Source organism: Saccopteryx leptura, chromosome 2 (genome assembly GCF_036850995.1).
Source record: "Saccopteryx leptura isolate mSacLep1 chromosome 2, mSacLep1_pri_phased_curated, whole genome shotgun sequence".
NCBI classification, from domain to species: domain Eukaryota; kingdom Metazoa; phylum Chordata; class Mammalia; order Chiroptera; family Emballonuridae; genus Saccopteryx; species Saccopteryx leptura.
Genome location: NC_089504.1, coordinates 349,472,799 through 349,486,619, shown reverse-complemented (window position 1 = coordinate 349,486,619; position 13,821 = coordinate 349,472,799). Strand labels below are relative to the sequence as shown.

The 13,821-nt window shown below is 46.4% G+C and overlaps 1 protein-coding gene across 1 annotated transcript; it reads left to right on the top strand.

Moving 5' to 3' along the window:
- Nucleotides 1-2,790: 2,790 nt before the first annotated feature.
- SNF8 (SNF8 subunit of ESCRT-II) lies at nt 2,791-13,134 on the top strand. Its single transcript, XM_066364470.1, has 8 exons — nt 2,791-2,947; nt 3,301-3,351; nt 5,729-5,867; nt 8,409-8,513; nt 9,415-9,487; nt 10,417-10,558; nt 11,553-11,627; nt 12,495-13,134. Exons 1-8 carry the CDS (start codon nt 2,894-2,896, stop codon nt 12,630-12,632), a joined length of 777 nt encoding a protein of 258 aa, XP_066220567.1. The 5' UTR covers nt 2,791-2,893; the 3' UTR covers nt 12,633-13,134.
- Nucleotides 13,135-13,821: the final 687 nt, after the last annotated feature.

Below are 13,821 nucleotides of genomic sequence, written 5' to 3'. Positions count from 1 at the left end.
AATGAGCATGTCTGCTTGAGGGTGGCAACGAGGTTTGTCGAGGGCCAATGTGTGTACCTAAGCGAGTGAGTATGTCTGTGTGCATGGTTAAATCTAAGGTCATTGGTGGGGGGCTGAAGGATCAGTGTGTGCACCTTCAGGTGTCATACAGTGTGAGTCAGAAGGTGACAAATGAAGCAGGTGTGTCTAGATGGTGCCAGTGGGTACCTAAAGGACCAAATGTTGGTGTTAGGGAGTGGAGTAGTAGGAAAATGAAGCTATGAGGTTAGTGTGTCAGTGTGGTACTGGTATGTTTGTCAGAGAAAGAGTGAGTAGGTATATTGGAGGAGGTCAGTATGTATGGAGCAGGGGGTCCAAAAAGGCTAGTATCTGTTGACCTTCAGAACAAATCTGTTGTCTGAGAAAGTTTGTGCCCAAGGGGCTTATGCTATCTGAGCTCCGGGTGTGGGGGTATGTGTGAGAATGAATCTAAAGGATGATTATGAAAGGGTGAATGATTCTTCTAGCCTTGGCCCTTGCATCCATTAACATTATATTCTGCTTCAAATAACAGAAAAATGCAAAATAACAGTGGCTTTAGCAAGATAGAATGTTATTTCTCTTTCTTGTAAACGTCCAAAGGCAGGTAGTCCAGGGCTGGTGTAACAACTCTGTTCCATGAAATCATCAGGCATGCAGGCTCATAGGGCTTAGGACTCACAGCACCATGATCTCTTAAGGCCCGAAATGGCAACTAAACATCCAGCCACGAATCTCTGCAGGCATTCTCTTATCCTTTTACAGAAACCTCTCTGACAACATTATTCACTTTGGTTTGACCTGGATCTGTATCCCAGCCCAGCTCTCTCTGCAGAACTTCATACTAGTACATCCAAACGACAATTGTCCATCTCTCCTGTGATGGCCTGCAGACCTCAATTTCCATATGTTCAAAGCTACTCAACTATTTCCCGAACTTCATGTCTCCCTCTTCCCCAATGGCACCATCCTTGGTGCCCAAGCCAGAAAAGTTAGCATCGTGCTGACTTTTCCCACCAACTCTGCTCTATCATGTCAGGTTTTATCATTTCACCTTCTTTTTTTTTTTTAATTTTATTTATTTATTTATTTTACAGGTACAGAGATAGAGTCAGAGAGAAGGATAGACAGACAGGAACGGAGAGAGATGAGAAGCATCAATCATCAGATTTTCATTGTGACACCTTAGTTGCTCATTGATTGCCCTCTCATATGTGCCTTGACAGTGGGGCTACAGCAGACTGAGTAACCCCTTGCTCGAGCCAGCGACTTTGGGTCCAAGATGGTGAGCTTTTTGCTCAAGCCAGATGAGCCCGCGCTCAAGCTGGCCACCTCAGGGTCTCGAACCTGGGTTCTTCTGCATCCCAGTCTGGCGGTCTATCCACTGCGCCACCGCCTGGTCAGGCTTCTTTATTATTTTTTTTAGGTGAGAGGAGGGGAGATAGTGAGGCAGACTCCTGCATGGGCCCCCTACAAGGATCCCCCTCCACCTCTCACCCTCTTCCACCCCATCTTGGACCAATGCTCAATCAACTGAGCTATTTTTAGCACCTGAGGCTGTTCTGCTCAGATGGATCTATCCTCAGTGCCCCTGGCCACCCTAACCAATGAGCCACTGGCACAGGAAGGGAAGAGGGAGAGAAGGGGGAAAGGGAGAAGGGGAGGAGCTTCTCTTCTGTGCCCTGACTGGGGATCGAACGAGGGATGTCCACAGGCAGGCTGATACTCTATCCACTGAGCCACCAGCCAGGGCAGCCACTAATTTTTCTAAAACAAAAATTTAGCCTGACCTGCCCTGGCGCAGTGGATCGAGTCAACCTGAAATGCTGAAGTCACTCGTTCAAAACCCCAGGCTTGATGCTTCCTGCTCCCCTCCCCAATTCTTTTTCTCTCTCTTCTCTACAATCAATAAGTAAAAGCGTATTTATTTTTAACTGATTTTAGGACAGGAGAGAGACAGAAATATCAATCTGTTTCTTTACGTACCCTAACCTCTGTGCATCAGGACGCTCTCATCAACTGAGCTATCCCGCCAGGGAACAAAAATTTAATCTTATTACTCACTAATTTAAGAATCTTCCATTATTCACTCCTTTGTTAGACTCAATAACGTCACTGAAATTACCTAAGGGGGGGGGAGGGAGGGATCATCTATGGAGATTCCTAAACACGTGGGTGACTAATACCGCCTTAGACCTGATGAATAACAATCATAACTGATATTTACTGATGTGCTAGGCTTTGTGCTAAATGCTTTGTTATATACTTTCTAACTTAATCCTCACAACTTTATGAGTAGGTATTACTTTTTCACAGCCATAGAAACTGCCAATACGAGAGATAAAGGCATTTGCCTTAAGTTACTGGACCATATATAGTGGAAGTAAGCTATGGAGGCAGGCAATCTAATTCCAGAGTCCAAGTTCTTAACTCGAAGGCCTTTGCCAGTCAGAATCTCTGGGGGTGAACGGATTCTGGTTTATGCACTATATGGAACCCTCAGTACCCAAGAACCGAGTGGGCGGCCAATGACCATGGGTAGCTGGGATGGCAGTGGAAATGCAGTCACAGGAAGAGGAGAAGGTCCACATTGGTGGGGAACGCAGAGCCGCACCAAGAGGGCTGGGGCTAGGGGTCCGTACCCTGCAACCTCTCCGCCACACGCTTTGCCGGAGCTTGGCCACCAGCGAAAGGCGGGGCCCTGGTTCCCAGCTGTGGGAAACCTGCCGCCCTGCCGCAGGAAGTCGGAGCGTAGCTTCCGGCGCGCGGAGATGACGTAAGGAACGCGCTTTCGCATTGGGGAGCCAGCGGCGGATCCCGGGAAGCGAAGACCCGGGGTCCCGGCAGTGGGGCGGCCCGTGGGCCCACAGCGGCGATGCACCGCCGCGGGGTGGGAGCTGGCGCCATCGCCAAGAAGAAGCTTGCGGAGGTGAGGGGAAGAAGGCGGACCCACAGCCATCCCTGACCCGCAGGGAGATGAAATCTCTGGAACAGAGAGCTCTGTACCCTCAAATTGCCTCCTAACAGTCTGACACGGGCTTCTGGGTCCCCAGGATCAGAGTTTCTCCAGCTTCCGGTAGATTGGAATGTCAGCATCCCCAGATCCACCAGCCCTTTCCCCCATTTCCCCAAATTTGACTACAGAGAGTCGTTCATCCCGCTTCCTCATCCCTCTCCCTAAGAAAACCATTTAAGAGAGAGCCTCCTCTTTTCAGCTGAGGCAGTACAAGTGGGAGCCCCCAGCGCCCACTCTCAACTCATGCTGGTCTCTTTGTCTGACAGGCCAAGTATAAGGAGCGGGGGACTGTCTTGGCTGAGGACCAGCTGGCCCAGGTGAGTCGGTTGGCAGGCTCCAGGCAGGAAGGGAGACTCCACAAGGCTGAACGGGACACCTTTGATATACACTAGCTTGTTTGGGTTGAACTAAAAAGAGAGTATTTGGTAAATCCTGATTTCTGGGCTCCTCAGCTCTTCTAAGTGACTTGCTAATAATAATGATAGTTAACATCTTTGAATCATATGCTCATAGCCTTCCAGACATGTGCCCATTTTCTTTGCATTGACTACCTTCATTCTTCCTGAAAGTCCTATCAGGAAGGATCACTTTTTCCTAGCTTAAAATTGAGGACCCTGGGGTATCAAGTAATTTATCCAAGGTTACATGGTTAGTAAGTGGCAGAGCTGTTTGATTTAGGTCTTTTGACTTTATTTATTTATTTATTTATTTTTTATTTTTATTTTTTACAGAGACAGAGTCAGAGAGAGGGATAGACAGGGACAGAGAGACAGGAACGGGGTGATGAGAAGCATCAATCATTAGTTTTTCATTGCACATTGCGACACCTTAGTTGTTCATTGATTGCTTTCTCATATGTGCCTTGACTGTGGGCCTTCAGCAGACCGAATAACCCCTTGCTCGAGCCAGCGACCTTGCATCCAAGCTGGCGAGCTTTTTGCTCAAGCCAGATGAGCCCGCGCTCAAACTGGCAACCTCGGGGTCTCGAACCTGGGTCCTTCTGCATCCCAGTCTGACACTCTATCCACTGAGCCACCGCCTGGTCAGGCTTGACTTTACTTTAAATGCCTATGAATAACATGAACATGTTGCTTAACCTGTAACACTCCTCACCACCACCATCACATCAGAGTACATACCAGAAGTCTGTGTGAGTGATGGTGGTTTGGCTCCTGCACATTTTCCTTTTCTAACACTTCCCTTTCTGTGCATACCCTGAGTTTACTCATTTATTGTAACTGGTGAAGAAGAGAAGGCAGTTAAGCAGGGAAATGGGTCCTTGAACTGAGGAAAGATAGTAGACACAGGCTATGCTGTTCAAAAGCCCCACTCCTGGGGAGATGACATGCAGGAAACAACTGGAAATGATGACTATACCAGTGTGTCAGTTTCTAATATGTAGCAAATGAGATGCTGGGCCACAAGTAGTTACTTTTGGTAGCATAGAAGGCAGGCTTTGTGAGGAGTAATACAAATAGGATGTCAGAGAATCCCCCAGACATTTGTGTTTATGGTTGGAATGTAATCTGGTAGACCCACAGCCCTTCCTCAGGATTCTTTATTTGGAGTTGATCCTCAAGGAGGTCCGTGACTCAGATCAAACAGTCACTGCACACTTAATTCATGCCAAGCTTACTTTTTTCTTCTGTGCAGGCTTTCTGTTGTGGCTAAAGATTTCCCACTGCATGTATTGCTACATTCTCTCTTCATTTAAAAAATATTTTATGTTTATTTATTTATTTTTTTAATTTTTTGTATTTTTCTGAAGCTGGAAATGGGGAGAGACAGTCAGACTCCCGCATGCGCCCTACCGGGATCCACCCGGCACGCCCACCGGGGCGCCGCTCTGCCCACCAGGGGGCGATGATCTGCCCCTCCGGTGCCTCGCTCTGCGGCGACCAGAGCCACTCTAGCGCCTGGGGCAGAGGCCAAGGAGCCATCCCCAGCGCCTGGGCCATCTTTGCTCCAATGGAGCCTCGGCTGCGGGAGGGGAAGAGAGAGACAGAGAGGAAGGAGGGGGGGGGGGTGGAGAAGCAAATGGGCGCTTCTCCTATGTGCCCTGGCTGGGAATCGAACCCGGGTCCCCCGCACGCCAGGCTGACGCTCTACCGCTGAGCCAACCGGCCAGGGCCTATGTTTATTTTTTTAAGGTTTTTATTTATTCATTTTAGAGAGAGGAGAGAGAGAAGAAGAGAGATGGGGTAGAGGAGTGGGAAGCATCAACTTGTAGTTGCTTCTCATATGTGCCTTGACCAGGCAGACCTAGGGTTTTGAACCGATGGCCTCAGCATTCCAGGTCAATGCCCTATCCACTGTGCTGCATTCTCTCACTTTTAAGATATAATGGATTATTAGGTTCATCTTCAATTTAATGGTTTTCTTGGGAGAAAGAAGTACCACGTTGGATGTGCACATTGATTGTTAGATGCATCCTGGCTTTATAATGGTAAAATGTAGGGGGGTAAATGTGTATTTTAGAATTCAGGAAACAGTACAGCATCTCATTTCTGCTGACAACAGAACTCTGAAGGAGAGGCAGGAATAAAAAGAAAAGGGAACAGAAAACATCTTAATGATAGGCCTGAGGACATAGGTTATGTCAGCCTTTGCCCTACCACTGGGCCAGGACCTATTTTTGGTAACTGATTATCACCTAGGTGTGCTTCCCCTAACCTCCCCATGTCCATCTTACAGATGTCAAAGCAGTTGGACATGTTCAGAACCAACCTGGAGGAATTTGCCAGCAAGCACAAGCAAGAGATCCGAAAGAATCCTGAGTTCCGGGTGCAGTTCCAGGACATGTGTGCCACCATTGGGGTGGATCCTCTCGCCTGTAAGGAGTTGTCTGTAGAGGCCTAGTGTTCTCCTAGGATTCCCAAGAAGCTACCTAGTTGTTACCACTGGTGTCACAGGGGCATCTTCTAGAAGGGCCTCAGGGAGATACAGAAAGTGTTATCATTAGGGAGTGCCGAGCAGGACGCTGAGTGCCCAGTTTAATGGGGAAGATGGAGAGGCTGGAGTGCAGACTCAGGAGCCGTTGTACATGATCTTCCCTTGAGTGATTTACAAGGGAATTTTTTTTTTTATTCATTATAGAGTGGAGAGAGAGAGAGAGAGAGAGAGAAGGGGGGAGGAGCAGGAAGCATCAACTCCCATATGTGCCTTGACCAGGCAAGCCCAGGATTTTGAACCGGCAACCTCAGCGTTTCCAGGTTGACACTTTATCCACTGCGCCACCACAGGTCAGGCTACAAGGGAATTTTTTATGGCTATTTTCCCCTTTTATTAAAAAATATATATTTTGGCCCTGGCCAGTTGGCTCAGCGGTAGAGCGTCAGCCTGGCGTGCGGGGGACCCGGGTTCGATTCCCGGCCAGGGCAAATAGGAGAAGCGCGCATTTGCTTCTCCACCCCCCCCCCTCCTTCCTCTCTGTCTCTCTTTCCCTCCCACAGCCAAGGCTCCATTGGAGCAGAGATGGCCCAGGCGCTGGGGATGGCTCCTTGGCCTCTGCCCCAGGCGCTAGAGTGGCTCTGGTCGCGGCAGAGCGAGGCCCCGGAGGGGCAGATCATCGCCCCCTGGTGGGCAGAGTGGCGCCCCTGGTGGGCGTGCCGGGTGGATCCCGGTCGGGTGCATGCAGGAGTCTGTCTGACTGTCTCTCCCCGTTTCCAGCTTCAGAAAAATACAAAAAAAAAAAAAAATAATAATAATAATAAAAAAATATATATATATATTTTGTTTTAGCCTGACCAGGCAGTGGCGTAATGGATAGAGTATTGGACTGGGACATGGAGGACCCAGTTTCAAAACCCCGAGGTTGCCGGCTTGAGTGTGGGCTCATCTGGTTTGAGCAAGGCTCACCAGCTTAAGCCCAAGGTCACTGGCTTGAGCAAGGGGTCACTCGGTCTGCTGTAGCCCCTCCATCAGGCACATATAAGAAAGCAATCAATGAACAACTAAGGTGCCATAATGAAGAATTGATGCTTCTCATCGCTCTTCCTTCCTGTCTATCCTTATCTATCCCTCTCTCTGTCTCTCTGTCTCTTGTCACCAAAAAAAAAAGTAAATTTTTGTTTTAATGAAAGTAGTATGTGATCATGCAGTCAACAAGGGAAGGAGAAAAGGAGAAAGTAGAAGTCTTCTGTCTCTGTCGTATAATTGCAGCGATAGAGTACTGTTAACAGTTTAAAGTGTATCTTTCTAGGCACTAGCATATTTATAAGCTTTTTTAATATATGTGATTAATGCTATAATTACAATTTATGGGCTGCATTTTCCACTCGAGAAAATATTTTCAATAGATTTTTGAATGCTAGGTCTGCGCATTTCTCTTAGCTTTGCCTAGGGCATATGTCCCATTATGTTTCACTGTGCACTTTAGGAAAGTCCTACATTTTTATAGTATCCTGAGCCAGAATGAGCAGCCAAATCGAAATGCTTTTTATTTGCGTTTTGGTTTTTTGTGTGTGACAGAGACGGAGAGAGGGACAGATAGAGACAGACAGACAGACAGGAAGGGAGAGAGATGAGAAGCATCAGTTCTTTGTTGAGGCACCTTAGTTGTTCATTGATTGCTTTCTCATATGTGCCTTGATGGGGGGCTACAGCAGACCGAGTGATTCCTTGCTCGAGCCAGCGACCTTGGGTCCAAGCTGGTGAGCTTTTTGCTCAAGCCAGATGAACCTGCACTCAAGCTGGCGACCTTGGGGTCTCAAACTTGGGTCCTCTGCGTCCCAGTCCAACGCTCTATCCACTGCGCCACTGCCTGGTCAGGCTTGCCTACTTTTTTTTTTTTTCATTTTTCTGAAGCTGGAAACGGAGAGACAGTCAGATAGACTCCCGCATGCGCCCGACCGGGATCCACCCAGCACGCCCACCAGGGGCGACGCTCTGCCCACCAGGGGGCGATGCTCTGCCCATCCTGGGCGTCGCCATATTGCGACCAGAGCCACTCTAGCGCCTGGGGCAGAGGCCAAGGAGCCATCCCCAGCGCCCGGGCCATCTTTGCTCCAATGGAGCCTTGGCTGCGGGAGGGGAAGAGAGAGACAGAGAGGAAAGCGCGGTGGAGGGGTGGAGAAGCAAATGGGCGCTTCTCCTGTGTGCCCTAGCCGGGAATCGAACCCAGGTCCTCCACACGCTAGGCCGACACTCTACCGCTGAGCCAGCCGGCCAGGGCTAGATTGCCTACTTTTTAGAGCTGAATCTGTTCTTTAGCAGGAATTACCAAGAGTCGGATTGTTGATCCTTGGTAGTAAATGGAGCATAAGGACTTAAGGCCAGGCAGGGAAGACTTCCCAAAGAAAAGATGTTTTAATCTAGTTTTGAAAGAAAAACTGTAACTAATGAATAACCTAGCTTTTGTTTTTCTGTCTTTTAGCTGGAAAAGGGTTTTGGTCTGAGATGCTAGGTGTGGGAGACTTCTATTATGAGCTGGGTGTCCAGATCATCGAAGTGTGCCTGGCTCTGAAGCACCGGAATGGAGGTGAGGGTGGCTAGGTTCTGTGGACCGGACTTTGGACTTCTCTAAGAGGAAGAAAACCTTGAGGGATAACCTTTCCCATCTTGCAGGCTGCTTCTCAAGGCCAGTAAGGTCTTGAGAGCTGTTAGGTCTTGAGAAGCATCTTAGTTGCTTCATGTAGTTGAATCCATGGTAGGTCTCCATGGCTGAGGGGAAATGGAATTACCTGAATGATTGATTGTCTCTTCTCTCCAAAGACCTTTGGTTAGGAAGGTCTAGTCCAATGGTAGTCAACCTGGTCCCTACCGCCCACTAGTGGGTGTCCCAGCTTTCATGGTGGGCGGTAGTGGAGCAACCAAAGTGTAAATAAGATTTAACTATAGTAAGTTGTTTTATAAAGATTTATTCTACCAAACTTAGTGAAAATCTGACATAAAATACTTGGTAAGTAATTATTATTATATGCTTTAACTCTGCTTTATAAATTTTATAAAGTAAAATTACTTCCCTACTTTATAAATCACCACTATTGTGGAACCGGTGGGCGGTTAGAAAATTTTACTACTAATAGATACAAAAGTGGGCGGTAGGTATAAAAAGGTTGACTACCTCTGGTCTAGTCCCTAGCTGTTGCAGAAAATAATAGGGAGGTAGGAAATAGGGTATGGTGATACCAGCTGAGTGTCTGTGTGCTCTCCAAAATGGGACCTTAAATATGGTCATCCAGTAGTGTCATCTTAATAAGCACATTAAATGGTTTGTTTTGAAGAAAGGAAAAACCTAAAACCATTGATTATAAATAGACATGGCACTGATGTCAAGAGTGTATTGATAATTTTTCAAAGGTGATGCTTTTTTTTTTTCGTTTGTTTTTTTAGCCATAAAGGTAACCCTTTATCTGCTTTCTGTCCCCCTTCTCCAATAGGTCTGATAACTCTGGAGGAACTACATCAACAGGTGTTAAAAGGAAGGGGCAAATTCGCCCAGGATGTCAGCCAGTAGGTCTTAACTTCCAACACCGTGGAGTAGAGAAAGGTCTTTACAAGTCAGATGGATATCTTTTCTCTTTACTGCTCATATGTTAAGATAGTTTAAGAATCATTTTTATTCCTCATTATGATCATAAAAAAGTTTTTATTTTAGAAAACTCAAAATACAGAGATAAAAAACCCCACAAAAAACAAAAACCACCCATTATTTCTCAACTGAGAGATTACAACTGTTAAACAGTTTGGCATGATAATTCTTCTAAGTATTTTCTTCATACATAATGTATGTAGTTTTGGTCTCCATATACTCTTGAGATTGAGATAAAGGAGCATAGAGCAGGCAGAGAGAGAGGCTAGGGAAGGGGGTTAGGGTCGGAAGACGGGGTGTGGTTAGATTGACCTGGTTCCGCAGCCCCTATGTGTGCCTCCAATTTGAGATGAGGTAAAAAGCTGTCAGTAGGTGGGCTGTATGTGTGGTCTACACCTTGTTTTGTAGGTCTTCTTTTTTCCTAATTTGAGTTAGTTGTCAACTAAGATATCAGAAAATCTGTTAATACTGGGCCTGAATTTTCAAATGGCAATAATCAGCTTTGGGTTGTCCCCCTTAAAATGGATAAGCATTCTCTATTTTTCCATAGTTCAGTGTACTCTGTTGTCTCATGGTCAGCTCATTCATTCACATTTCCCGATGGACTCCTGCAGGCATGGTTTTACCTCTGTCCAGTGTTGAAATGGTTTGCTGCGTGGAGAGCCTGACCATCTCCCTTGTATATCCCAGCCCGATTGGTGCCCTTTAATCCTCCTTTTACTGACGTAGTTAACTGTTGTACGGCCTTTTGAGTCTTCTTGCAGTGTCTTCTACTCAGGGCATAGCGGAAGCTGCATTGTTGCTAGCTCTGCCCTGCCAAGGGTATTTAAGCAGCTGTCCCTCACCTCAGAGACGACCTGATCAGGGCCATCAAGAAACTAAAGGCACTTGGCACTGGCTTCGGCATCATCCCTGTCGGCGGCACTTACCTCATTCAGTCTGTTCCAGCTGAGCTCAATATGGATCACACTGTGGTGCTGCAGTTGGCAGAGGTACTGGTGTGCCTTCTGAGTGTGTGCACATGTGTATGCATGGTAGGGACAGCCTGGGAAGGGTTCTGGAGCACCTCTGATCATCTCTCGGTCACTCGTCTCTGCTGAAACTGTCTAATGGATGCACTCCTCAGACCTGTGCTTATTTAGCAGAAATTTATTGAGCAGTAACAGTGCAAAGCACTGGCCTAGGCTGTGGGCCATATAAAGATGGGTACCACGTAGTTCCTGCTCTCAAGGAGCTTACAGTCTAGTGGAGTAGACAGACATGCAGACAACTAACTGTATTTCCTTGGTAGACAGATTCTGGGATGTCTTAAAACTACTTTATGGATTCTTTAAAACATTTAATCTTGTTTGCTGTCCCCCGATCCTCAGCATGCCTTCAGTATGTGCCACCCCCCAAACCCTTACCATGTGTTTAGGGAAGACATGTTCAGTTTTCTTAATTCTGTAATGTAGCACAAAACTAAGTAAGAGACAGGTTTTTCTTCATTGGGGAGTATTTTAGATTATGAAGTTAATGATTATCACTATTTTTTCCTATTGATTAATCATTATGGATCTTCCCTTGTCACACTCCAGAATTCTCTGAGAAAGTAAAAATTAGTATTTTAGTGCCAGGGACTCTTAAGACTGAACCAGTCAAGTCCTGGCCAGATGGCTCAGTGAGAGCATCGTCCTGGAGCAGAGGCTGCCGGTCCGGCACATATGGGAATGGGTCAATGTTCATCTCCTTCTCACTCCCTCCTCCCTCTAAAATCAATAAAATAAACATTAAGAAAAAAGAAGACTGAACCAGTCAACCTGTCACCTGAAGTCACCCCTCCCTCCCTCTCTTCTGTTGGGACCTCTAAACATTCTTTTTCTATACTTAGGCTTTCTTTGCCCACTGTTTTCTCTAGTCTGGATAAATCACTGTCCCTGGGCAAGTCCTGGTTTCTAAGAGAAAGCACACTCTTAACTGACTCATCCCCATTCCTCCTTCCTTCAGAAAAATGGTTACGTGACTGTCAGTGATATCAAAGCCAGTCTTAAATGGGAGACAGAGCGAGCTCGGCAAGTGCTGGTATGTGACTTTTGGAATGGCCCCAAAAAGATGAGCTCAGGTGGGAGGAGGTGGGGAGTCAGGAACTACACAGACAGGAGTTGCAGCCTTGTTCTGCTGGCCTCTTGCCTTAAAGGCCACTGCTTTCACACTACAGGTAACCCCAGCATTTCTCTGAAGGCGGCACAAAGGCAGGCTTGTAACCTGGACATGTGTGGAAACCCAGGCTGCCGCCGCGACTGAGGGATCACTGGCACCTGCTCTCTCCTGACCTTTTAGAACTTGGTCAGATGGTTAATGTAGTTTATACTGGAAGTAACAGTTCAGAGTGAAGGAAATTAATTTACAATAATTACATATCTAAATTATATCCTATTGCATATATAGCTATAATTATATACTATTGCATATAGTTATAGTTGTATATATACAAAGTTCATGGTGCTAATGAAAGGTTGATGTTGTGAAGGAGTAAGTAGCATGGAAATGTAGGTTTTTAATACCTTTTTCCTTGCATTAACTTCTCCAAAAAGGTTGACCCACATCTGTTACCCAGAAAGTTAACTGAAAGATGGTGATCTCCATTTTGCTTCAGGGATTAGAAGTCAGTGATTAGCTTCAAGGACACATAGCAAATGCTTCTGTAGTCCTTCTACGTCCCACTCTGTACCCTTTTCCAGCGGCACAGGTTAAGTGACTTGGTGGCATTAATCACATCTCAAGCAAAGGTCAAGGCCAAACAGATCATTGCAGTGTGGTTGTGTAAATGTGTGAAGGCACTCATGTAGTTTTAATCTGAACACCTCACAGAAGCCAGAAGAGCACTGGGGTTATCTACTGTGTTTGTGCAAACTCCCCTTCTCCAGCGACTCTTCCTTTCCCCTCCAGGAACATCTGCTGAAGGAAGGGCTGGCCTGGCTCGACCTGCAGGCCCCAGGGGAGGCCCACTACTGGCTGCCCGCTCTCTTCACTGACCTCTACTCCCAGGAAATTACAGCTGAGGAGGCCAGAGAAGCCCTCCCCTGACTCTGGGCGTGTGGAAGGAGGCACCGCAACAGGCAGGGAGAAGAGGGAGGACCTGTTGGTGAATAAAATCTGGACAATTTTGTTTAAAAAAAAAAAAAAAACACAAAAAAAAAGGTTCCAAGTTTTTTTTCTTCCCCCAATATTCTTCACTCATTTTATTTTTTTAAAGTGCCTTCACATTGCATCTTTATTGGAGAAAACCTCATTTATCCAGTAAGGATAACCTGAGTAACACAGGTAACAGCGAGCACGTAAAATGACTTGCACAGGTCATCTACAAGTCCACGGTAGAGCTTGGCCTAGAACAAAGGCCGTCTGTCTCTGGCTGGACAGTCTGGTCTCTTTGTAGCCCTGAGACATAAATTATAGCCTCTGTTAATTCAAACCTCTTCCTTATAAAACGTGTATTTCAAATGAGCAGATCCTAATGGGCTAGTAAATTATATTCACTCTTCCAGCTTCCTCTTGTAGAGGTCCCAGGTTATGACAGACTCAGCTATGAGTGTGAAAGAAATAGAGGTTATTGTTAAATGGTTAGAGGAAGAAAACAATGGAATTTAAGGGAACTCACCAATTGTGAATATTGTTGCTCAAATTCCCTACTAGCTTTCTTCCTGAATTGATCACTAGGTCCTTCCAGCCTTAGTGATGGGAAGGTAAATCAATTAACACCTACCCTGTGACCATTTCTATATATACCTCTTAATCCTCACAACCACCTTACAAAAAAGTAGGTATCCTTAACTTTGCAGGTAAGGAATCTTAATTTGCCAGCACTTGGAAGCAGAGCCTAGATCCTAGATCCACTAACCCGAGTGCACACCTTGCGCGGCACAGGTTGGCAGGATGTGTCCTTCCTACACATAAGGTCAAGAGTAAAAGCCTCTGTGCCAGAAAGCAAGGGCCTTCCATAGCAGTAGGAAAGGTGGTTATTCAGCAGGAAGGCTTAAAGCAGTTTTCAATCTGAATGCTAAATTCCTAAGGGCTGGTCTAGTACAGAAAACAACCCAATGGGTTATCCATACTAAGACATACTTCCCTTAGCAGAGGAGAGAGCCTAAGCACATCTTTACCTCTGTTCATGTAGGCCATGCTCCCTTTCCAGCTTCTGAACAGGTATTTCTTTGGAAGCAACTGTGACTAGGATGGCATTCCTCTCCTTGACTGCCAGAGCTACTGCCTCAATAAA

Coding starts and splice junctions, on each gene's coding strand:
- SNF8 (XM_066364470.1), top strand. CDS start 2,894: ATGCACCGCCGCGGGGTGGGAGCTGGCGCCATCGCCAAGAAGAAGCTT. Junction 9,488..10,416: donor TTCGCCCAGGATGTCAGCCA/GTAGGTCTTAAC, acceptor CCCTCACCTCAG/AGACGACCTGATCAGGGCCA. Junction 10,559..11,552: donor TGGTGCTGCAGTTGGCAGAG/GTACTGGTGTGC, acceptor TCCTTCCTTCAG/AAAAATGGTTACGTGACTGT.